General features: G+C 43.6%; 1 protein-coding gene across 1 annotated transcript in view; it reads left to right on the plus strand.

Annotated features, from left to right (window-relative positions):
• Nucleotides 1–27,052, plus strand: part of BCL7A (BAF chromatin remodeling complex subunit BCL7A) — a 107,185-nt gene that overhangs the window by 72,421 nt on the left and 7,712 nt on the right. The window contains exons 3-4 of the mRNA XM_078667547.1: nt 11,248–11,344; nt 24,525–24,689. Of these exons, the coding sequence (XP_078523673.1) occupies nt 11,248–11,344; nt 24,525–24,689 (262 nt within the window). The remainder of the gene's footprint in view (nt 1–11,247; nt 11,345–24,524; nt 24,690–27,052) is intronic.

The following is a 27,052-nucleotide window of genomic DNA, read 5'->3' on the forward strand; positions in this document are numbered from 1 at the left end:
ATAAATTTAGGACTAAGAGATCCCTCGACCCCCACAGTCCATGGGGCATATTAATGCTACCTTAGAAATACTGCGTGAAAAAGTCTTGATCGTATGTGTGTATGACAGAATGCAGAACAATGTCATACATTCACCCCAGTACAGATATCTGGGCCTAAACCCATCGTTTTTTCTCCCCATGCCATGGTGAGCAAAACAATGATGTACTTAACCTAGATCTCTTGACTGTGGGTGAATGTTTTGATTTGTTCTGCATTCCGTCGATCAATTGTGTGTCCTTTGCCTTCTAGTAATGCCAGCATAATGATCTGTACATTAAGAAGTTTGATAGCTCTTTCGTTTAAGCACCTGCTACTGAGACCTGAGTACAAACTGAGTCAGGCTGAAATAGTGATGGGTTTACTCAACCATTCATTCTTTTCCAGTCAGTATGCTGAATAGTATATTGGTGGGGCATAGGAGGGTGCTGAGATACTGCCCCAGCCTTGACTAATAGTGAATCTATTTCTTAGGATAAATCAATTTGCAATATTTCACCTGGATTTTTAAAAAGTGTTGATAATATCTGTAGAAGAGTGATCGTGACACTGTAAGAATGGCATAAATACATTATCAAATAGAAAAATTAATCCAATACAAATACCAGTGCCTTTTTATGTTTTTGTGGGAGGTCTTTGCGTGCACGCACCAAAGGCGGACCCGGCCACTCCTTTAGCTATTGTCGTGACAGCTGCTTCACTTTCATATTGGCCAGTAAAAGAGCCCTGTGTCTTGATATGCAGCTCTGTTCCACACTCACAAGGCCTGCTGCCACATATTCGTATTGAGGCATGTCTAGATAGTGCGGGGCATTCCCATTGTTTCTGATGTCAAACGTTACCAAATGAATCCACCTAACCAAGAACACAATGGTCCTGCTCTACAATTACCAAAATAGACTAGATTCACTATTAAATGGACACCTAGAACAGGAGAAGTATCCTTAGTGGCATGGCGTCAGCAGGCGACTTTACTGATGCCAGCCATTGCTTGCCTGATTTCTCTGGTTTTTAATTAGGCAGCTCTCCTCGATAAAGGAGGATGGGTGGTCCCTCAGCCTCATCTGCTCTCCAGCTGAAAGAAGGCAGCACTCCTCGGCAATAGTAAATCTGCATAGGCAGCAGTGCTGCCAAGGTCGGAGTATGGATCTGACATCCTGCAGTCCGATGGTAGCCCTTATAACTTTTCGCTGTCAGAGGGATGAGGTCTATTTCATAAGATGCTTCAAGGGGTGAACATATCAGACAAGCATTTGCAATGCAATAGGTCTCGCATTAGGAAAGTTTGAGCTATTGGCATTGTAAATGACAATTTTTTTATTTATGTGTTAGTTTTGAAAATAGTGAAATTAATAGCTTTTTCATTTACAGTGTCAATAGTTACACCTTTCGCAAATGTGACACCTATAGCATTTGTAATGCAATATGTTGTATTTACGTGACTTAGATGTATTGATATTACAAATAACAATGGCTTTTATTTTTTGTAATAATACTTAAATAAGTTATTGTAATTTATAATGGCAATAGCATAAACTTTTATAAATAACTTTTGTGAAGATTATGTTCAGTGTATTTCATTGTGACGTAAATCCAAGAACAGAAGTGAAATATTAACATCTTTTTGCCACATTTGAAATAAAGCTTGAAACATTGAGAGAACATATTTGAACCAGTTGTTGTTGAATGGTTGCACAGAATGGAGAATATCAAAACATATGTGCGTGCAGTGCGTATGAGATGTGCACTCTTACAGAAGGGGTTCTTCCCGTTCTGTCTGCAGGACGATCTTAACCCGTGGGTCGGAGTCTGGTTGCACCTGTTCGGTGCTAGTTTAAATTGCACTGCTGCTGTTTGTGCATTGGCTGTTCTGTGCTCTTAATATACGTGCTATGCCTCACAGCAAAGCTTGGAGTGTGTGGTTGGGGAATGAATGACTATTTTCAAAACACAACATTTACCCTGAGGGGCAGGACAAATGACTGCATTTACCAGCATGCACGGGGGAGAAACAGTTTAGGCAGCTACTGTGCAACTGCACCTATTTTGAGGCGGCCAGTGTTTTTAGTTCTGCACATCTTTCCAAGGCTTTATGTCGGCGAACACTTACTTATACTGGGCTGCAACGTTTGGGGCAGCGCTGTGTATTTCGAGGCACTTGCGCCTGGTTGGCAGTGTCTGGGGTGGTACGGTGCAGGCGGCAGTGTCAGTGGCGCTGCAGTATAGATGGCAGTGCCTGTGGCGGTGCTCTGTATTTCATGGATCGCGGTGGCTTACACGTGTGTCTGGGCGGCAGTGTCAGCGGTGGTGCAAAGTAGACGACAGACATTGTCTGTGGTGGCACGGTGCAGGCGGCAGTGTCAGTGGCGCTGCAGTGCAGCTGGCAGTGCCTGTGGTGATGCAGTGTATATCAAGGATCGCTGTGGCTTACACGTGTGTCTGGGCAGCAGTGTCAGCAGTGGTGCAGCCCGGGCGGCAGTGTCTGTGCACTGCATTTCAAGTCTCACACACATGCCGGTCTGCGCTGACTGCAGTGCTCCCAGCAGCGGGGCAGGCTCTGTGAGCGCTTCTTCTTGCCTCCCTGACACCATACCAGTAAGTCTGAGTTCCGCCAGACTGGGACTTCTTTCACATCATTGCCCTTTGGGATGCAGTGTGGTATTGTATGGGTATTTATATAGTGCTTACTACCCCTGTTAAGACTCTGAAGCACTAGCTCGCTTCACACAGCCGATCCCACAAAATCCTCAAGTCGTATTTTGTAAACCTCAGGTTTGAGCAGCCCCACTGGACCTGTTTTTTGTCTGCGTCATGTGACGCGCAGTCCCGTATTTGTTCAATGCCTGTCGTTCATAAATTGTCCAGACACTGAGTGTCAAGTACCTCTTCGGCATTCTGGCACCTGTATTAGGACAACTAAATGAACTACGGGCAGCAGAATTTCGTGAAACATATGAGACTTGGCAAGCTACCTCTTTGCCATGCGTCAAGATGAAAGCCTCTACTTGTTATGAACTATTTTTTAAATCTTAACACAGAAGTGCCTGGCGGTCCCACGTCACTTAATTTCGTGGGCGACATGCAGGAAGGAGATCGCTGTAGTTGTGCTCCATTGATCAACACAACCAATGAAAGACACATTAATGGGGGCGTGATGGACACCAACAGAAGACTCTTATGACACCGGCACCATTGCCCTTTATTGTGGCAGCAGTCCCAAGCTTGGACTAAATATGTGAACGTGTCACTCACAATTAGCACTATTGCTGTAGCATTAGTGGTCTTTTCAAGCAAATGCGTACAACTAACTTCACACTATAAAGCCAGTGCAAACGAGAATATAAGTTCTCCAATGAAGTCCCTGAGCCCACATAGGAATTTCAGTGCCGAGCCCCAGCTAATAATTGGGTACGGCATGTTACAGCCCTACACATAATCTACTCTACCTTCCCTCTGTGGACAGATTCAATTATCGCCTACACCCTCGCATGGACAAATCCAGTAACTTTCAGCACTTTACATTGAATATGTCCCATACACAACGTCCCCCTCACTTCAAGGTACGGTCACCCTTTTCACGGCCAGAAGAAGTTACCTTCACAGACATAATACGTACTGACTAGATTACCGCAACACCCTGAAGGCCATACTCTACGGGCGGGTCTAACCTACAGTACGAGCTTGGTGTTGCTTCTAATCTCATACACAGCTTCATAATAGAACTCCAGGTATAACCCCTACTTCCCTGCAGAATCAGTCTCTCCTTCATGACATTTCTATCCATCACATTTCACCACTCTCATCTCACCTTCTCTTCAGTTCAGACCTTCTTCTCTCCTGGCTGGGTTATTTGCAGCACTTCCCAGTATTACGTCACGTCCGTTTCACCATTTCCGGTACGGCTGGCTGTCATAATGGAGACGGGGTTATAAAGTAGCGCGTAGATATAGAGAACGGGGAAGGGAATTCTCAAGTGGTGTGTGAAGTAGAAGCGTTGTAGGGTTATTAATTATGATGTCGCAGTTTCGCAATCCTGGCGTCGGCTCACAGTTCTTGTGTCGTGTGAAGTGGATGCAACCGTGTACGCGGAGGTTCGTGGAACCACGAAGGACAGGGAGGAATTTTCCACCCGATTTTGCATGGGGCGGGGAAAGGACGCAGTGGACACACCCCCTCTCAGATTTTGAAGTGGAAACTGAGAATTAAACACTAACAAACACAAGTGACGTCAGGCGGGCGCACGCACTTCCGCGCAGAGTGTTTTTGGCCGCTTCTCCGGCTCCGCTTGCTGATGGCGTACAAGAGGCGATGGACGGCACTGGAGTCCCTGGCCGCGTCGCCCCCGCCCGCCGTAGCAGCACTGGAGCCCCTGACCGCATCGCCCCCGCCCGCCCGCCCGCCCATCCATTGGGAGCCGGAGCCCACAAGAAAACAGGGCAAGAAAAGAGCCTGGTGAGGTAAGAGGGGGGGGGGGGCGTGTGTGTATGCAGTGTGTGTGCGTGTGTGTGTATGCGACGGTGGGGTGGGTTCTCTGTATGTATGGGTGCGTGCATGGGCGCTCGTGTGTGTGTCTCTGGGTATGCGCATGCGTGTTGGAGCTTCCGAGGCAGGAGATGGGCACGGCGCCGTGCGCGCCCACGAGGTGCAATCTGCGCTCGTGCCCATCTCGTGTCCACATTCCCAAATACGGCTGACAATAGGTCTAGAAGCAGACAGCAATCAATGCTTCGCATTGAATGCAGGTCTGCTCGACCTAAAAACGGAAGTTCTAAGAACCGAATTAGCATGGTTACTGTTTGAAGGCCTATTCTAGACCATGGGATTAAACAAAAGAGGTACTTGTCTGAAACCAATCTCATTGCAACAGCAGACATGCTTCAGTCTAGCATCATTAAAGTGTCACACATGGCATTCAAATGTCACGCACAAACACGCTGGAGACCCGAAGATGTCACACATGCAGAGTGAAAACTAGGCAGCTATGTATGCTTCATTAGTGCTCATACTGCAGGCTAACTTCGGTGTGTTTAACCGTTCTTCAAGAGTGCAACAGCGAAAGTACCTCGGATTTGTGGAACTGCAGTGGATATTTCCCATTTTACAATTTTGTGGACAAACCTGGAAAAAATAATTTGGAGATGGGATGTAGAAGGACAACGGTTGAATACGCTGTAATCTCATACCAGTGACAGATTGTGTTCTTTACACATGCAATTCCCCAAAAAGTAGCTCACGCTTGCACAACATAACGTAAATGCTAGCTGGCTAAAACACCAAGCAAACCATGTCAGTGCAAGTTATTCTTGCCGACTAAATTCTAGCGTTAATATTTTTACCCTATCACTTTATATTAACATGTATTCTTTTGTGTATACGTGTTGACAGTGCTTTGGGCCAGTTTACACATTTACCGTAGATGTGTTCTATACTTTCGTGGACTTGTCTTTGAGTGTGCCGTATTTCTAATAATACACTAAATCAACATTTCTCAGACAGTACGAATTTATGCTTCCTTAGGAAACCATTCACAGCAAAGCCTGTGCTTTGAGCACTTTACATCACTCTGTTGAAAACCCAGCGCTAGGTGAGAAGCAAAGTTTTCACACGTTTGTGTTTTCCGAGTCTTCAGTGGTAAATTGAGTTAGTGTGCTTGATGAACGACTCAAAACCCCGAGATTATCACGGAGCACACAAATGACCTTTTTTCCTGAGATTTGTGATCTAAATACATGTGCACAATCAAAATGGTTCACTCACAATGAAGAGAGCCAATGGCTGGAGTGGGCAGAACCACTCGTCCATTATGTATGCTTTGGTGGGCGGAGGCAAAACGTAAATGTCACTTGAACAATCCTGTATATGAAGAGGGCCAACCGGAATCTGTGTGTGTCTGGGGAGAAGAGTGGTCAACCTGTACTTTTAGGCCGGAACTAAAAAACAATTTGTAGGGACTCTAACCTGTGGCCTGCATACAGACCTCATCAGCAAGTCATTAATAGGCCTGGGCGGTAAATTCTGTTCCGCTCACGGAATTTGGGTAATTTCGCGTTCGGCGGAGAATGCAAAATCGCATAAAACCCTGAGTTCCGCGACTTCGCGGACTTTTTTACTTGTTCGTGTTCTCAAATGCGTGTTTGCGAGATATTTCCCCCCGAGCACGCAAACAGCGATTTCGAACAGTAAATAAGCATCGCGAACAAGCAATTCCTCGTGTTCGTGGAGATTTTTTACCGTTTCGCAGAGATTTGCCTAACGCGATTACGCAAATTCCGCCCACCCCTAGTCATTAACCCACTGAGCGATATCTCTAAACTGTGAGGGCGATATTTAATGCCCGGTCAAGTGTGAATAGTTAAGTTTGTTCAGCTGTAGCTTGAAACTATGACAGCATTTCTGTTTATTATTTATTTAGTCTGTTGTTGATTTGGACCAGACTGAATCTGGCATAGAGGTGCTTTTGTGCTGTATGTTTACAATACTTGGATTTTGCATTCAGTTAATGTACCAAGATGTCTCTTAAAGAGTGTATGTATGTTTTTGTTTTTAGAGATGGGTAATAGTGGTATGTGATGGGGTAATCTGAGTCTGTTGCTGATCGAACGTTTAACCTGCCCACCACTTATGTGCCATGCATGTCCTATGTTGGCTGTGTTGGGCACGGACCCACAGCAGGTGAACCCGGCTGCTATTTTCCTATTTATTCTGCTTGGGCTCAGTTCTAAGTTGCCATTTCTTGCACCCAACTGTATACAGTGCACTGTGACAGGAGCGTAATAGGGAAACCAACTGCTAACATTAAGCTGTTGGTGTCAATAAAGTGGGTGCCCGCCAGGAAATGGATGCTAGATAGGCTGATTGGCTGGAGATTTTTTACATTTAATTTCGGTTGTCCCAAAGAAAAAAAATGCTTATCTTGTGGGCTTTTTACTTTATAAATACATGGTATGCGTTATGTTTTAAGCAGGAGATTTATTTTGTTTGCGTCCCACGGCACGTGTATACTGTATTTATTTTGGGCTTTCTTGCTTCAGTCGTGGCATTTATACTTCACAGCAGATGGTATGTTTTTTCGTTTTCATTCCTGGAGCATGTTTTAGGACTTTATTTAATTTCTATTTTACGACATCGCGCTTAGCTGTGTGATTCTTTTTTTAAATAAAGTTGTTCAGTTTTACATAATATCTTCTCCATTAATAAACAATAAAAACGGTCAATACTTTTTGGCCCTCTAAAACCACTGCCATACCCTGTGTGTTTCTAAATGTCAACAGTAGTATTTCTTGTACACCTGTAATGAATTGCAAACCTTGGAAAAGGAAATCTAAAAATTGCAACTGTGCCTCCTTACACCCTCAGCTAAGATACTTTGCCATAAACTATGACAGGTTTCCATGTGTTTGTTATTAACTTTAATTCTTTACCACACATTTCCATTCCACTCCACAATATTCAACAACAAACCACATTATTAATTCAACTCAGCAACACAATTACACACCATACAGCTAAACCATACCACATAATTCCACATCATACCACAAAATTAAATGGCACAACACATAATTAAACTCCACTACATACCACACATCACAAAATACCAATCCACATATTTACACTCCACACTAAATACCACATATTTACTACCCACATCATTCCGCTGCACAACAGGCCACATAATCCCACTACACAAATCCACTCCACACCACACTATTTGTCTATCTGTTCTTTCCAGCTCTCACCACATCTATCCATCATGCCACATAATTCCCCATCACAAATCCTATCCACTGAATTCCAGAACTAACAGTTCCAGTCCAACCCACATAATTCCACTCCACACCACATACATCCACTCCAAAACAAAATACATGGGTAAATGACATTGCGAGATACAGCACAGTGGTTGAGAGAGAACTCGCTACAATTCAATGCTGATAAAACCAAGATTCTCTACTGTGCAGTAGGGAAGGCTTCTCCTGTACTTCCTTTGAATTTTTGGTCATTATCTACAGCTAGCCCACTGACTCCCGTCGAGAAGGTACGAAATCTGGGAATCATGTTTAACAATAAGTTGACGCTCGAATCACTGGTCAATAAAACCGTGGGAGTTGCTTTGCTATTATTGGAGTCCTTCGGAAAATTCTTCAGGTCCTGCCATCCCAAGCTCGAGCATTGGTAGTACAAAGCACCATCTTAAGTAGACTGGACTATTGCAATACCTTGCCGCTGGAATCCCCTAGATATTTAATAGAGAGGCTCGAGAGGTTCCACGCAATAGCAGCCAAATTAGCCTTGGGGAGGTCAAGACGCTCATCTACCTCTTTGGCTCTGTTGGAGCTGCACTGGCTCCCTATACTGCAAAGAGTCCAGTTTAAATCCCTCTGCATAGTTTTCAAGGCATTGCATGGGTCTGGACCGAAACTAATGCAGAAGAAATTTGCCTGGTATGTTCCTGGTAGGAGCCTTCGCTCGTCCTCCGCTGGAATGTTGAAGGTGCCAAGATTAAAAAAATAAAATCAGGTAGAGCCTTTAGTACCTCTGCTGCCCGATTATGGAACAATCTTCCACTGGAGTTGAGACAACTGGAGGATCTCCTTCCACTCAGGAAGAGATTTAAAACGTGGCTCTTCCCTAGCGTATAATCTGGTTATTCTGACAAAACTCCGTAGCATTAGTCATGCTGTGCACACACATGTTAGCGCCAGGATGCCTGCTAGGTGATAGTGTGCTTTACAAGTGTTGAAAATAAATAAAATAAATTTACAGCGCCAATAGCTCTAACTCACAAATGCGAGACCTATTGCATTGCAAGTGCTTGTTCTCTATCTCACGTTGTCCCTCTCTGTATTAACAACCTAGTGTCGGTGGCCGGGAGAGGACCAGAATCTGGGACCAGCGAGGCCACGTATGACGAAGGCGCTTATGGGCCCTATGTTAGCCAGGCAGCTGGGCATCCGGTCTGTAGGCGTCTCAGGTTACGGGTCGCAGAAGGGAACAATTTTCCAAGGCGCTCGAATGAATCCTGGCGAGTCCAAGGAGGACATTCTGGCAGTAGCATTCTGGCTCGCTGAGGCATAGAGCAGTTGTGAGGTTGTTGACTGTCTGATTTTGGAGAGGTTAAATAGGCAGTGAAAGTGAAGAAGGTTCGAAAGTTTCCTTTTGGAGTTGACCCCGATCGAGCAGGCGTGGATGGTCCGGGAACCGAGAATCAAGCCGCGGCATGGCTTTCTGCGCAATGGCCGAAAGAACGTAAATGGTTGTAACATTGACCGCTCCAATGTAGGGTTGAACAGAGACTATTATGAACAGCTGGAGTTGGTCTGTTAAAGAGGAACACAATTAGATGGTCATCTTGCTTGGGTTCGGAAACTACTTTCTGTTTAAGTCCATGTCCTAGCTTATCCTGTCCATGCTTGAAAGTACACAACTGCAGCTTTAAAATAAGAAATGATAGTTAGCGTTCTCGCCTGCCTTTCCTGCGTAGGCATTTTATGGAAGACAACCCAGGACTTTGTTATGAACTGATGAGTCCAATTAAACCAGCCACTAAATGCAGGTCACACCTTACTGAACACCAGCCTGGTAAAAAAAAAAACCAAAAAAACAGTAGAAATTAATATTGAAAAACCGAACATCTGGCAGCTACTGACCTGTCCTGCCAACCACACCACGTAAACAAATATCTATTAGATATGGTAAAATGCCCGACCACTCTAGTGTATCTAATGTCCTTGGAAATTAACTTTGACAAGATCTGTAGCAGTTAACGTATATTACATACATGGTGTTAGATCAACCACTTCATTGAAATGGTCTCCATCGTGACCGCTTCACTTTTTACAGTGATACATTTAATCTCTTGTCCCTCCTACTTATTTGCATGTGATATATATGTATTATCTGCATGTAAATGTTTGAACAGATGCCCTCTTTATGAGCAACAAAGATCCACATTTATTCTTTTGGATAGTCTAACATTCTGAATCGTGGAAGAAGTGGCGATGGACTCAAAATAAAGGAGTTAAATATCTTTTTGATGTGGTCATTGCACCGGCACATGACAGCACTCCAATAACTCACTGTTGTTGGGCGTGTGGCCCCAAGGCATTTCGGGATATTTTGTTATCAAATATGCATTTGCGTCTTTCATGTCGATCAATATATTTCCGTTTTTCTTTCTGATGCATCAATGGTTGATTGCCACAAATACTTTGAACTAAAATTGGCAGTATTTCTCTTAGTGTTATATAAAATGCTACTGAGTTAAGCATCTGGTGCAAACGCCCATTTAAACTGTAAGTCACAAGTAGGGGTGTGCAAAATTTGCAGATTAACCTGACAACCTGGAATGTGAATCCGTCCTTTAGCGCTATATTTTAGCGCTAAATGTGTCCATTTTTGGTGCATGGATGCATTTAAACAAAAGTACCACAAGCAACCGCCACTCATGTTCTGCGGTTCGTGGTAAACGCTAACTGCAAATCCGCACGTGAAGTGGGATAGTGGCTTCATTTTGAGATATTTTCATAACGGGCACCTTCCTAAAATTATGCAAATGACACCTGCGTAATTTGAATTTTGCCCTGGCCTGGTCACAACATTGATTTAGGTACACTGAGATTTGCACTCTTCTCAGACTGATATCATAAGTTTCATCAGGTTGACATAATACCATCTGTTACTTACAGCAGCTCGAGTGTGCATGTTGGCTGTCACAAGCATTATATAAACACTACAATATTATTGCTACAATTGGAAACTGCTTAATGAAGCTGCTCATACATCAAGAGGTGAAATAAGGACAGATGAAATACCGTGATCATTAAATTTAAGTTTTTGCTTTAGGAAGAAACTTTTGTGTGCACTTTTGCTGTATCCTTGCTGGTTTAATCTCAGTAACAGGTCTAGTGTTGCATCAGTGGGAGAAGTACATCGAACGTTTGGCGTTGGTGGCCTGTGCTGTAGACATTAATAGCTTTCACTGTCCTCTCAGCAATAATGTGTCCTGAGCCCAAAGTGCCCGAGGAGGAGTAGAACGAATAGTTATCAGCCATTAACTCCCAACAGCATATGTGTAAAAAAGGCCTTTTTTCAGCTCAGAAGGCTCCGAATGCAGACAGTAGTTAATGTCTCCATTACAAGTAAAAGCTAAAGAGGACAACAGACACTGTTTTAGTAAAATATTTGTTTCTATCTTGATATATTACAGAAGAACAAGAATAAAAAGAAGCCCAAAGACGAAAAATGTGGCTCTGAGGTCACTACTCCAGAGAACAGCTCCTCCCCAGGCATGATGGACATGCATGGTAAGTGTGGGTGGTAACAAGGGGCCTTAGGGCAGGACGGTGGCTACTTCTATGATTGATGAATTATTTGTCAATACCTGTTGCTGTTTTCAGTGCTAATGAGTAAGCCTTAGGCAGCTAAATCTGCTGTGGTTTAGGGCTAAATGTAAATCTGAACTGGGCAAGTGAGTTGTGGATGGCGGCAAGTTTATTTCAGTAAAATGGGCTGGTAGAATTCAATTAGGAGATGCTAGACTGCTATTTGTATTTGTATCTGAGTTTTATATCGCGCCAAATCACCGACAGGTCTCAAGGCGCTTTTGACAGGATACAGCAGCAGGAAATAGGATGACGAAGAGTACAGATTACTGACCAATCTTACAGAGATGCAAAAGCATCCCTGAAGAGCAGTGTCTTCAGACATTTCCTAAAACGGAAGAGATCAGGTTCTTTGCGGAGGACCTCCGGTAGCTTATTCCAGATGGTAGAAGCTTGGACTGAAAAGGATCTACCACCTTTGGTCGCCATTTTAAAACGCGGGCATGATAGCAGTAAAGAATTGGCGGATCGTAGAGCTCGCTTGGGATTATATACTTCCAGCCTCTCTTTTATATAGGCAGGCGCCTGCCCATGAATTGCCTTGTGGGCGATGCACAAGCTTTTAAATTCAACCCTCTGCTTCACAGGGAGCCAGTGTAACCTGTGGAGCAGAGGGGAAGCATGGGTCTGTCTAGGTAGTCCAAAGATCAACCGTGCTGCGTCATTCAGGGTGACTTGTAGACGGTTGATTGAATTTTTTGGAAGACCCAGATATAGTGCATTCCCGTAGTCGATTCTGGAGACTATTGTAGCTGAAACAATAGTTCGAAGCATATTTGTAAAGTAAAAGCAATCAGGTGGTTATCATCAAGCATACGATAAACTAAATCTGCACAACAATTGAATTATGTTAAGTTGTGAGTTTGAGAGCTCAGTAGATTAATGCACCGGCTGCAGATTTGCATGAGACCTGCATGGTTTATATTCTGTTTGATTACCTCTTTTGGATCACAGAGGGTGAGTTACCAGTTTGGTGATTTAGCTAGCCACTTTAAATGGAAGACTATGCGGGAAATTCCTATTTTATATTTAGTGGAGAAATCTTAAGCAAGAAACACTGTCTATAGTAGCAGCAATGTTACATTATGTCACGGATGGCAGAGCGGTCACTCAGAACGATGATGAGTGATTATAGGATGCTTCATTGAGAAAGCAATGACCATACATTACATTATTATTATTTACAAATAAAGTGCATACAGTATTGTACAATTCATGAAGGTCTTTGTTGTATGCTAACGGGGGCAATGGGTTCAGGTTGAAGGAGGCGCATTGGTGTTGGGGGATTCGTGACTGTTCTGAATTTCGATTTAGTACCAGTGGGCCATCAGGACTGACTTTAAAGTGATGAGGTAGAATCTAGTTTGAAGTTCAGTTAAATATTCTAGAGGAGAGCTGGAAGACGTGCCATATTTGCATGTGTGGTTTGGCTTAAATATTATTTCCCCAAAAACAACAAAGGAGTGTCATGTAAAAAGGAGGAATGACTACAGGTTGAAGCAACACAAAAAGTGAATTTACTCTGTTGTTTGAAGGAAAACCCTAGTAGTTTTTTTTTTTAAGCTCTCACTCACCGACCTGGTCGGTGACATGTTTCATTATCGGGCCCCACCAGGAATGGCCGAATGCCACCCCGGTGTGCTGCAACGCCAGAATTACTGCGGAGCTGGTATCGTGATTGTGAGGTGATGAATAAAAAGGCCAATTGAGTCGAAAAAAATGATTTTATTGGTTTTGCCAAGTGGTCAGGTTAAAAAAGATGTGGAGGATAACGGACACAAATTAAAGGTCCACTGTTATCCCGGTGAAAAGAGCGGTGAACATGTTTCAGCCTATGTGACAAGTTCTATCAGGCATTCATCAGGACCAGTGTGTGTATTTACAGTGGTGTGTGTAATTGCCTCGGCGGTATGAGCGCGCTAAGGCCCACCCTACTAGAGGACTGTTATTTTAAAAATTGTGATTATGCAAGTTATGTACATCAGATTCCCTTAATAATAATAATAAAGCCATTTCTAAAGCGCCTGGTTACACTAAGAACAGTGTGTCCCCGCGCTAGATTGCTACTATTTCTCAGGAGGTAGATGTTAAAGAGAAAGAATCCGAGGTCAGAGAGAAGAGAGTGAATTAGATGACAGGAAACAGGTGAGTTTTAAGTTTTGCCCGGAATCTGGTTTCTGAAGGTTCCATTCGGAGGTCAAGCGGCAGTTCATTCCAATGTTTCGAAGCCAGGTACCTGAAGGAACAACCACCCATCCTGGCTCTACGGGTACGGGGGGTTTTAAACAACATCGCTCCGGTCGACCTCAGATTCCGGGTGAGGCGGTGAATTGTGAGGAGTTTTTTGCAGATAGCATGGGCCTTTGCCCTGGGCGATGCGGTGCGTAAGGCATAAAGCTTTAAATTTAATGCGTTCCTTGACCGGAAGCCAGTGAAGCTTCGCTAGAGCAGTCTTCCCAGATGCTCTACAAGGCAGGTTAAGTACCAGACGGGCAGCAGCGTTTTGTACGCACTGAAGTTGGTGCAGGCCTTTTTTACTTAAACCTAGAAGCAGGGCATTGCCATAGTCAAGATGTGGTGTGACTAAGGCGTGGACAAGGGTCTTTCTGGCGCTGATGGGAAGAAGGTCAAGGACTTTACGGAGGGTTTTCAAAATGCTAAAACACCTACCCGTAACTTTACTAACCTGTGACTTGAAAGAGAGATCCGAGTCAAGCATCACTCCAAGATTTCTGACAGAGTCCGCGGGAGAGGGAAAATTGTCCAGTTCCGTGGGCCACCACATGTGCGGCCAGGCAGAAGGGGATTTACCAACAACCAGGAGTTCTGTTTTTTTTCGCCATTCAGGCGCAGACAGTTGTTATTCATCCACGTTGCCACTGATGACAGGCATTTGGAAAAGTTAATGGCATCTTCCGTGTGGTCGAGCGTAAGCTTGATCATCAGTTGGGTATCGTCAGCATAAGTGACGATATCCACCCCGAAAGCTTCAACTATACGAGCCAGGGGTTCCATATAGAGATTGAACAAGGTGGGGCTCAGGCTAGAGCCCTGTGGAACCCCATGGCTCAGCTTCCGGGGGGAAGATTTGAAAGGGGGACAGTGCATCTGAAATCTTCTATTAACCAGGAAGGATTTTATCCAGGCGTGGGCAGATCCCTCCACTCCCATATCTGAGAGGCGGGACAGCAGCTGTGTGTGCAGCACGGTGTCAAAAGCTGCACTGAGGTCTAATAAAACCAACGCTGCTGTCTGTCCTTCATCCACCATCTGTCTAAGGCACTCTGTGGAATAGAGGACGGCTGACTCCGTAGAGTAGCCGGCTCTGAACCCTGATTGCGTAGGGTGGAGGAGGGATTCCTCCTCCAAATATTTCATGAGTTGCCTATTTACCACTTTTTCCACTATTTTCGTTAAGAAGGGAAGAAGGGAAATGGGACGAAGATTTTGAAGTTGGGAGATGTGGACATTGGTTTTTTTTTTCCAAGGGATAACCTGGGCTGTTTTCCATGCATCAAGCACATAGCATTCTTGGAAAGACAGAGTGACGATATGAGTGATCTGATCGAACATGCTCTCCAAGACTCCCTTACAACGATTGGGGGGACTCACGTCACAGGGAGAGCCAGACTGTATGCTGTTGGCAATGTTTAACAGTTCCTGTCTCTCAGGTACTTTAAAGCATGTCAGACGAGGTTTAACGGTAGAATTGTCTCTTCCTTCCACATGTTTACTCGAGGAGTCTACGTCGTCTGTGAAGGTGGCATGGATTTTGTCGACCTTGCCAACAAAATGGTCAGCTATGGAGTCACATAGCTCGCTGGAATAGGTGTCTTGGACTTCGAGTCTGGTCAGGACTGTTAGCTCTTTATAAATGGCAAAGAGCTCTCTAGTGGGGTTATCGGCAGATTCTATTCTACCCTTAAAGTGGGCGCCTTTCCCTGATCTCACAAGTTTATGATATATTTTTAATTCTGTTCTATAATGTGACTTACTTTCTGGATTGTAACTTTTCCTCCAGTATCTTTCCAAATGTTTGCATTTAGCTTTGGCTACTTTGAGTTCTTCAGAGAACCAGGGGGCAGTTTTGGTCTGTCTTGCGGGGGGTTTGAGTGTCCAGGGTGCTACCATATCCAGGGCATTGGACACCCATTTTTCGTAACTATTCCACGCTTCCTGCAAAGTGTTGCTAGGGGGCGGGGGTTTCTCAAGTAGGGCAAGTTTAAATGTCTCCTGCTTAAATTTTTTCCAGTCTCTTCGTTTCTGGGGTAAGGGTTTGTTAGTTCTAGTTTCTAAGGGGATATCTTCTATTTCGAACGGAATGATAAAGTGATCAGACCACATCGTTCTGATCGGGGAGGAGACCTTAACACCCTCCCAATTAGCAAAGATAGGGTCTAAAAGATGCCCTAATTGGTGCAAGGGGAATCTAGATTGTAGTTTAAGCTCTAGGGATTTCAATGCTTCTGCCACAGCCTGTGCCTCCCCACATTCAGTATTTTCAAAGTGAAGGTTTAGGTCACCCAAAATAAGAATTTTTTTGTATCGAAGAGCCGGCTGGGTTATAAGTTCTATAAGTTGGTCGCCGAACTGTGCTGCCCCTCCAGGCGGGCGATATATAAGCAGTCCGTTAATTATGTTTTTGGGTCCTGCTTTTATAGTGAAGAAACCACTCTCGCTATTTATTAGGTAGCGTAGCCTTCAGTAAGGTACATTCTAAGTCTGTCTTATAGATAAGAGCTAACCCCCACCTCTCTGTCTCTGTCTGTCTAATCTGAGTAGGCAATAACCTGAAAGAATGGCTTCGAGAGCTTCAGGCGACGAAGCTTCGTCTAGTCACGTCTCAGTTAGAAACAGCACATCAGGACAGCTCTCCGTCAGTAAATCATGTATCTCTATTTTATGTTTCTTCATAGATCTACAATTAAGTAGCGACATTTTTAACTTGGCTGTCTCCCACTTTTCCCTCTTCGAGAATTGAGAAGTGTAATTGCAGGTCTCACAGGAGAGAGGTATTGAGTCAGCATATAAGGTGTGATAGCAGCTATCTTTAAGTATCGGGCATAGAGATAGTAAATCTTGTTTAGTGTAGTGTGAGATATACCTATGAGTTCCCATCATGTCGGAGGGTACAGATGAACCAGGGGATCCGGCCCCAGGCCCCGTCCAGTCGCGGACGGGCGCAGACGGGCTGGACTCTGGCTTGACTCCGGCACGAGTATGGCGCGCCCGCTGACCGCGTCCGCTGCGCGGAGTCATGGCCGTATGCTTATATAGTGGCGACTAGAGCGCCAGGAAAGGGAAAGCCCTACCCAAAATGGCCGCCGCTGATTCACTCAGCCCGGGACCCGAGGAATAATGGCCTGAGAATCGGCCAGTCACCCCAGGAAAGAGGAAATTAAAACTGCCAACACAAGGCAGAGTGCAGTGAGTGAATTTAAAAATGTAATGAGTCCATTCACCATAAAATCGATGAATAAGGCAAAAGCGCAGCGCTACAATCCGAGCACTAATGCAGAGGGGGGGAGCGGACACAAAGGAGAATACACAACAATATTTTCTCAGAAGCTTTAAAATAATACAACCACCCGGCTCAAGCCTCAGGGGTCAAATAGCAGCAATCTCGCGACTGAAGTGGGTGCTCTGTTTATATAGTGGCGACTAGAGCGCCAGGAGAGGGAAAGCCCTACCCAAAATGGCCGCCGCTGATTCACTGAGCCCGGGACCCGAGGAATAATGACCTGAGAATCGGCCAGTCACCCCAGGAAAGAGGAAATTAAAACTGGCAACACAAGGCAGAGTGCAGTGAGTGAATTAAAAAATTTAATGAGTCCATTCACCATAAAATCGATGAATAAGGCAAAAGCGCAGCGCTACAATCCGAGCGCTAATGCAGAGGGGGGGAGCGGACACAAAGGAGAATACACAACAATATTTTGTCAGAAGCTTTAAGATAATACAACCAACCCGGCTCAAGCCTCAGGGGTCAAATAGCAGCAATGGGATTGGGAGTGGAACCGAGTTTATTGAGAGTGCTCGGTTTTCAGCACATCATGGGGGTCGCGGGGGGGTGCGGGGGGCTTTGGGGTGATAGCTATTAGGCACACCGCCCTGGAAGCTATGCAACCGCTCGGTACCTAGAAGCGCCCTCGTCAGCCGGACCCCGAGGTCCGGCTGACGAGGGCACTTCTAGGTACAGGTACAATCACAAGGTTGGAGAGTGTGAGAATAAGGCCATTTGCCGTCTCCCAAAATCACTATTCACACACACAAGCAACTGGACTGACTTGAAGAAAGGAAAAATACAGATCCTGTTCTAGGAAGATTCCGTTTCCTAGTGCCTCTTGGGTATCCATAGATATTGGAGTAGATGCCTCTCTCACTTATTCGTGACATGCTTCATCATCAGTGCCTATCCACATCCTGGTTGGGTGGTAACTCCAGGGCGGACTCATCCGGAGTTCAAATTGCCCCGCTTTCTATGAATTCTTAAACTAACAAGAACCATGATCCTGAGAGTAATTTGGTCTGTATTTCTCCACCTTCTACGTTTCCTAGAGCTCCAAGTGAGGTAACACCGCTCCTGTAAAAGAAACCAAACCAATTGAATGATCTAAAGCACACAGTGTATCCAGTGATCTGAACTTAAGTGATTGAGCAAAATTTGAAACAATGCTGAAAAAAGACCAAGTAAGAAGATAGCAAAATAAAATGCAAAAATCCAGGAGGCTAGGTTAATTGTATGCCCAAAAAAGCAAGCTCTTGACATGTATCACGGAGGCAGTAAAGCAAACCATCACAGTTTCCTTTCCAAGACATTTCAGAACTGTATGGCCCACTAGATTTTTCTATGTACTGCTAACCAATAACCTCTTTTTTCCCCATTATTGTTGGAAATATTCAGCCTAAGCGATTAGCTCATTTAAGAATTCAGGTGGCACTGGCCCCTTTATTGCCGTGAACACGTGTGACGTTCTTGATATAGCATGTGAAATCAAAGCTTGCAACCTACTGGCTAAGCCGAGTTCCCTGCAGGGATGTGGAATTCCTATAGCCCGACGCCCAGGACATATTGTTTGGGGTCAAGGGCAACAAGTTTTAATGTGTATTTTGTCCTTGGGACAAGTAGGCCCAACCCCCTGCAGCACAAACCCTTTGGCTGCCAGTTTGCAGTAGCACATTAAGGGCCAGGGAAGGGCACTGCCTGAAGTCAAGTTATTATTTGTGTGCCTATGTTAATGCTGTTCCAACTTGTATTTATGTTTCATTAATTGGAAGCCTTCATTATTAGGGTGAGCGCTCTAAGTAAATGTAAGTTCTGATCGCACTACTGACAGTGGTTACAGTATAAAAATGTGTACTCACGGATTCAAAGTTTAGCAATATGAGGCTATGCATAATGCTCCCAGAATGCTCTCTGATTAGATACAAATATTTGCAGAAGCTTGAGAGCAAGATTAATGACTCTTTACTTTCAATATAAAATGTTCCTAAAAAAATGAAAGTAGGAAATTCAGGTACCGTTTCTTTGCAGCATCATTTAGTAAAATGTGTTGATGCATGCTAGTATTTCACAAAAATATTCATATTGGAAAATCAGTTTCAACACGATTATGAGAAACATAAAAATAAACAAGCATTGGCAAAGCCAGTCGGTCCGAAATTAGTGATCAGCTTTTTAGTTTTGCAAATACGTGACTTGTTTTGGCATGGTTTTTGTAAAGCCTTCTTGATGTGAGAGCTGCCGGGCCCTCACTATTATAACAAACATTGGCAAAAGCAAAAAAAATTGGTCTAAAAAAAGCACACACTGCCACATTAGTTACTGCCACTGAACAAAACTACTTTGTGTGCCAATATACTCCTTGTGAAAGAGTTTAATGCCGCAGAGAGAGGGAGAGAGAATTTTAACAAACACAAAAGGTTGTGGCTAACGACAGACCAAATTAGGGGCCCTATTATTAAAGAAAGTCTCAAAAGTGCACCCGTGGTATATGTCCTTGCATTAAGTGCAGCTGTATGGCTTTCGTGAATTTACAAGAATTTATATAAGTAGGGCAAGAAATGTACTCCTGGAAAATATTTGTGAACTGCAGTTTATCATGAGCAAATATGCATGTGTAGCTTTGCTCATGCGAAAACCTGAGTGTTTGCAAGGTCATTTTCCCATCAACCACTTTTTCCCCAAGTCTGGAAGAAGGTTCACGTCTGCCATTGTCAGGAGTAAATTTACAACATTTCTCAGAATGGGAAAGGATTAGAAAAGAGTTGTTGAACCCCTTAAAATATACAAGTTAATAGATTTGCACAGACTTAAAGTGCATTCCAACCCTGAAACTATTGCTTACCACTACCTTCAGTCCCAGTATGTAGATCTGCAGAAACGTGGCAACATAGAGGGATTGCTAGTATTGAAAAACTACTATGGTTTGGACCCTGGCATAATCAAAGAGGCTATATCAGAGCTCTTATATAATGAGATTGCTTCCATAATTTGTCGCCGAACCACATGGCACCAAAGGGACAAGTGGATTTTGTTACAGGACAAGTAGATTTATGAAGCAACTTGCCCCATGGACATGTAGATATTTTAATAAATTCCACACCCCTGATTCCAGCAAAGCAGGATCCTTGTTGCTCAAAACATGGAACAATATTCCCTTTGCTTATGGAACTAACACCCCCTAAAGTACTGGCTTGTTACCACTCTATACTGAAGATCCCATTGCCACGCGAAATTATGGAATGGGAAATCACTCTAACGCTCAAAGTGAGATACCACAATATTGAGTTTTTAAAATTGGCTTGCAAATATAAAGTTTCTACAATACCAACATGACTGTATGGTCAAAGTAAGTAGATGTGTCTTAATAATGATAAACCAGGGCTTTTGATAGTATGCTTACTTTCACCGTGTAAATGTCCAGTATTTGAAAAGCGCACAGCTACCTCCGGAGAGTTGTCCCAGCGCTGGGGGCCGTCAGGAAGATTAAGCGAGCTATTACCCAGCGTCACATGGTGCTGGGCTGATCTGCCGCCGGCACCGGAGATCGTACCGTGGGCCCCAGGATCCAGAGGCAGTCGCCCTGGCCGCTGCGCCACATCTCTTCCACAGTGAATTGGAAGTCCATGTTTAGATTCACTACATGTGTGGATTGATCTTTTTGTCCTCTTTATTTTTACATACAACCACACCAGAGCTTTGTGGAAACCTGCAGCATCTACATGGCTCCCAGATACGATTCACACCTCTCAAAGGCATTGAGTCCGCCCTAGCTGGTATTCGGGATTATCCCTTCACAGACCGTGTTAACAGCCAGCTGAAAGTCTTGAACTTGCTGGGCGGGTTGGCCATTTGACCCTGAAGACCAATGATGAGGCAGCTTTTGAACAACTTGGAAAACCAGGCTCAGGTCTTGGGTAGTGTATCAACTTCTTACCACAGCCAGAAAGGTGAAATTCTAGCCGGACTCGTAAGAGTTGTACCAGGGCCCTTGCCCCACTTATTCCCATATAAAAAATCGAATTGAGATGTTCTGAGGCACTTTGCAATGTCAACAAAAGCCAATAGGTTGTTGAGTTACCTTTTTGTGTGTAGCCTTTTAGCTCATATCTCTAACACTCCCTTCCATTGGGAAGGAAGCTTGACCAACTATGTCACAGGACCACATTTTCCTTTTAAAACATGGTATTTGGAAATCGACCTCTTAAGTAGGTGTGATTTAGTATTTGTGAGAGGGGTTAATCTCCCCAAGAACTGACTTAATAAAAGTTGATAAATGACTCAATAAAAGTTGCTAATTAATAGAGACAAGTTTGTTAATTATAGTACTGTGGCATGGACCCTCACAGGCAGCTTGCTGAATACATACTTTGCACCAGGGAACAGAGCTTCTAATCGCTGACACCCCGAAGAGAAGCTCTGAAGCATGTTTGAACGTGTGGCATTCCCACCATAATAGCTATCAGTGTTTGTTCAATGTCCTTACTCTTGAAACTGTTTCTTTGGTAAAGTAGTTTCTTGCTGCCCCGGGCTCATTTAAGATAGTTATGAAGTTTTTGTTGCTTTTTACAATTATTTATGAAAAAAGCGCATTATATTGTAAAATGCTTCCTGGGAAGAATTCGGGGAAAGAAAAGACCAATCGCGAATATGTGATACCTTTTAACTTTTCCTTAAAATATTTGTGAGATTGGTAATTTTTGCTAGCCTGGAAAAAAATGTTTTACTTTGACATTGTAGGTTTAAAGAAAGCCTCTATGTGGTGTCTTGTCTCTTGTGCTTTATGCCCTTTCATTTGTCACATGCCGAACCACATGATGTTTTTGTAGAACGGGAGGTGGTGACTGTTGAATTGATCAGCTGGTGTTACTGCCAAGGAGGCTGTGCAGTGATGTTTGGCTTCTTCCCGTGGATTTTATTGCTAGGTCGGACTCCGAATGTGTACCTGCTTTTTCTGTCTCTTTGTGAGCAAGTGATGAGTTGGAATTTAAAGAAAAAAAATGTTCCACCTACCCCAGTTTTACAGACGTATAACATCAAAGTGCACAGTTAACCTAATAGAGGGATAAAGATATTGATGTTGGTTTAGGGAAGGTAAGTTGGGGAGGGAAACTTTTGTTTCCCTTGTTAGACGCTGAAGGGTTGAGCGGGCAGCACTTACAGTTTACCTGTTATGGGTGGCTGCATGGGGTCAGGGAAGGTGAATAAGGGTTAGCTACAGGCGCATTTCAGTCACTACAGGAATGACATGAATAGTTCAGGAAAAATTTAGCTGTCACTAGGGATAAGTTATGATAGAAAACAGGAGCTAATGATTGCACGTGGACAAGACAGCAATGGTGGGAACACCAATGGATCCTGGAGTTACATTTCTAGTCCGGAATATACAAGGATGTAATAGTTACCCCAGGAGCTATAGAATTCACTTATACCTAAAAAGGCATGGGGAATTTAAGAGGATACTGTAAGGGTATTTCAAAAAGAGCAGACGATCAGCTGTCTGTCTTCATCCAAAAGGGAGATTGTCATTGTGATTATTCCAAAACCAGATACAGATATGTAGGAAAGAGGTTCATACCGGGCAGTTTCTGTCCTATATACTACTATTAAAATATTGAGCACAGCTTTAGCAAATAGATTGTTTAAATTCATAGAAGGTTTGACACACTTGGAATAACGTGGCTTAGTACAGCACAGAGGCACAATAATACATGTGCAGCACCTCATTCATATTTTGCACAGGTTAGGTACGACTAACGACACCATGCACTGGCTCTGCTCATAAAGAAAAAGCTTTAATCATGGTTTGGATGGTCCTGTGTGCTCTGGTGTTGGAGCACATGGTTTGGTCGTGTTTTTATGAAATGGAGAAAATTACTGTGTACACAGACTGGTGTAGGGTTGAAAACCAGGCGGATAGTGTCTGAGAGGTGGTGCATAATCTAAGAGGGAAAGTTCGGCCGAGTCAAGCTCTTGACAATTAAGTTATCCTTGAAAAAATGTGAATTGGGTTAGCTGACCCTAAATTATATTGCCGCACCGTTGTTACGTGCAATTTGATAGTTGGATGAGGACCACAATTGGGAAATGAATGTGCTTGAATTCACACACCCACAGGCCAAGTTGCAGGAATTGATAAGAAGGAACCACGTATTGCTCTGAAACCTGTAAGGCCAGTGGAAACAGTGCAAAAGGTTATTGAAAGATATCTCTTCGCATCGGATATGCAGATAGGGAGTCAGCAGCCTTTCAAAAAGATTAGAAATGACATGGCGCTGGCGCAGTGGACAGAGAGTGCTGCTTGATAGCTGGAGATTGATACATCAGCGATAAATTCATACATTTGACAAAGGATAGGAGGCTTTCGGTATCACGCAGGGACTGTTCTTGCAGTATGTGAAGTTAGCACAACAGCCTAGGAAATATGGACAAGCTTCCTAGAAGCACCTAAAGTAACAGCGACCAGACCGAACATTGTTGTCAAGATCTTGGAGGCTGGCTGATTGCAAAGCCAGCATGACGCACTGCAGAGGAATAGTGACGGAGGGATTCTTGTAGCAAGGAGACTGCACAGATAACATACGAAACCTATATCTGATTTAAAAAAAAGTGGGATTTGGTATGCCTTCAGGCAAAGAAAATATCAAGCAATGCCAGGTATAAGTGGGTTTAATTTAACTATGTAAATAGAACCTATGTAACCAAGACGAAGCTTTACAAAATATATCCAGTCGCCCTTGGGATTGCCCCAGATGTTCAGGGATAAATGCTGGCTTATTCTACATGAAGTGGGCTTGCTCCTCAATGAAGGGTTTTGGAGCACTTTTGTCTACGCTACATCCAGTAAGCCCAGCAAAGAGACCTAAGCAAAGCCTGGGCATCAACCTTCAGACGAAAAGGGGTAAAATTAGGTTTACATGTGCGACATTAGATGTAGTATTGGCCAAAAGGGGAATAGCAATACAATGAATGAAACAGAAAGAGCTATGGGTGCAGGGCTGGGTGGAAGATAGTATACATACGTCCATAGCTGAGGAAGGACTCATGAAACTTAAAAGAACTGATGATAAATCCACAGAGTATGTGGCTGACTGAACACTGCTTGTGCAGGAACGATCGGAATCTCCGGACAGTTGTGAAAGTCATATCATTCTGGGAGGGCTGCATAAGGATGATCTCAGCAGACTTGATAGGGCGTCCGTATGCATTGACAGTGACAAACTAAGCAAGCGCTCCAAACAGGCAGATGCGCCCAGATGAGGAAGAGCTACACAAGAGGATGGGTGAGATCAATTTTGGTTGCTCTTGATGCATGTCATTGCATTGTGAACAGGAGGGGGCGGTGTTAGGACAGGGTTGACTACAGGATGAGCGCAAGCGTTTACCTAGCGGCAGTGACCGAAGTGTAAAGATCCATGTTTGCAGTCATTTCTGACCTATATGGGAAGCATTTGTAGACCCTCGAAGATAGTAACATGATCGCTTCGTAGTAGTTTGGCTGGTATGAAAACAAATGACCAGGCTTGATTTCATTGTGTGAGCATGAAGACCCCCGAAGGTCTAGGTGTGGTGTTGACACATGTATGCATCTTCCTCCAGATGACAACAGCAACCAGAGCTCCATAGCGGACGCTTCCCCCACAAAACAAGAGAACAGCAGTAACTCCAGCCCAGCACCGGACCTTAACTCCTCTATCGCTGACGGCGCGGATGGGAAGTCTGAGGACGCTCGGATAAATGTCAGCGAGCTAAACGACTCTGAAGGTAAGGCAATACCGCGCCTCTTCAGGTGGTCAATGGGCCATACCTGCCAACTACTTATGTCTGCATCCATGTGACTACCTATATCAATTGTATATAAATGTATGCTAATGTGTGCTTCTACTTCTGTATTACCAAGCTTGTTGCGGACTGCAGTGCTTCTGAAAGTCGATTAGAAATGTGTTGGATGGTTCAATAGCTGGGCAACCAACGGAGATATATATATATATATATATATATATATATATATATATATATATATATATATATGACATTATGCTGCACATGTATGTACAACAAACATATGTCTAAAGTGCTTATTAGTTTGCGATACGTTGTGCAACACATAATCAGCATTCTAAATGGTATTCACAACGTGCATCAAATGTGAAACAAATGTAATAATTCTAATTTTTTGGGGGATATTGCTGGCCTTGTACAAGGAACGTAGACATGGCATTCATTGTGTTACATTGTGCAGCATATCCAAGAGTAACAGCTGCAGCCACGCTCCAATTGATCATGCTGTTCGAAGGGACTTGCATGGCATTCTAAATGCTGCAGTTATACATGTTAACTGAACTTTCAAAAATAACAGTTGATGGACAGAATGCAGAACAGTGTCATACATTCACCCCACTACAGAGATCTGGGCCTAAATCCATGGCACTCTAAGCATTATGTACGTTGTACAGCACAAATACACAAAACCCATTGTTGGCATTAAAAATGTATTTAAAAACGTGCATTCCATGTACATAGAACATATATGCAGTATTGTAAATGTTATTTACATTGTACATCACTCATAGCAACCTAAATACATTACCACAGAAACAAAGCACACTAAATATTCATTACCTTTTGCTCTTTGTGTACATTTACTACCTACTTGGCCTGCTACATAGTATTCACAGCCATCCACAAAATTCTTAATGTTACTTACAGTTTTAAATAGCTTTATTGAAGTGCGGTAACCCTAAATTCGCAATGCAGCTACTCCAAAGTCTTTTCAGTCAGCAGCAGATGAGATATTTGTCTTTTAAATGTTCTTTTTAATGTAAACTGAAAAGAAATGTTCCCTTGTATAATTTTTTTAAGCGTTGGTCTGGTGTATTCAAAACGATACTAGTCTGCAGTACATTTGCTTGTATTGGAGCATATACCACACTGGTGGTAAGCCCACCACAGTTTTATTTCTAAGGGCCTAGAGAGCATACAACACGCCTATTGCTTTCCATTGGTTGGCCTTATTGCCACTCTTATTGGTTTGCCTAGTTAATAGCTTTACTTATCCCAGCTTCCTTATTTTTAGTTAGCCCCTCCCGTGGAGCATAACCTCTTTGCCATCTCTCTGACTGGCTGGATTTTAACCTTCCACTGCTCACTTTTTGGGAACTACTCATTCTCGTAGGTCGACACTACCAAACAGTACTAGTTGTCTGGTTGCAAAAGATTTGTTGTGTGTTTACAGTGGGCTTTCAGCCTACCCATTACTTACCATTGCTTGCTTTATTGTCACTCATTTGCTTGCATATTTTTTAATGAGTCATCTTTTTTGTGTGTTTTCCTTGCCCTGGAGCATAACTTCTTTACAACCCTTATGATTGGATGTTTTGAAACCTTCCACTGCACATATTTAGAGAACTGTTTTTTTCTTTATCATTCAGAACGCCATGAGTGCATGTTTTTGCTAGCTCTCTCCCACTTGTGCTGCTTCACCTCTCAGATACCCCACCCTGCACTGTTTCTCCCCACCCCTCCTAGCTTGTCTTTTAAATCAAGCAACAGGGATTTATTTTGAAAGGTATAGCTTAAAAGCTGACTTTGAGGGATGTTTTTTATTTTATCTCCTGCATTCCGCATATTGCGTGAGAGCATGAGTTCGGGACATAAAGACTTTCATGGTGCTGGCGGAATTGCCGTCTGTTGCACTCACTCAGCTGATTTGAGGCAAAAGGTGTCCTTAGCATGAGACTTCTCCCGGAGGTCTTTAAATCTGACCTCAAGCCGCAAGCTCTGTTGTATGCCTCTTCCCCTTTCGAAATCCCACGGTGCTCCATGTTGCTTTCTCCGTTGTGTGCTTTTCCCCACTTCCCTAATGTTGCTTCTTCCCCCGGTGTGCTGCTTTTCCTCATCCACTACATGTTGCTTCCCACCCTCTCCTGCTCCCCATTGCACCCGCCCCCATCCTCTTGGTCCAGTTCATATTGTATTTATATATTTATGTATATATTTACATGATTTCGGAGACTCGCATTTATAGTGACGCATGCGTGGATCTACAAAATGACAGTACTGGTCCGGTTATTGCATCTTATTTATTTATTATACGCTTTTGACTGCAGGACACAGCTTATTGCAAT

Source organism: Lissotriton helveticus, chromosome 11 (genome assembly GCF_964261635.1).
Source record: "Lissotriton helveticus chromosome 11, aLisHel1.1, whole genome shotgun sequence".
Classification (NCBI taxonomy): Eukaryota; Metazoa; Chordata; class Amphibia; order Caudata; family Salamandridae; genus Lissotriton; species Lissotriton helveticus.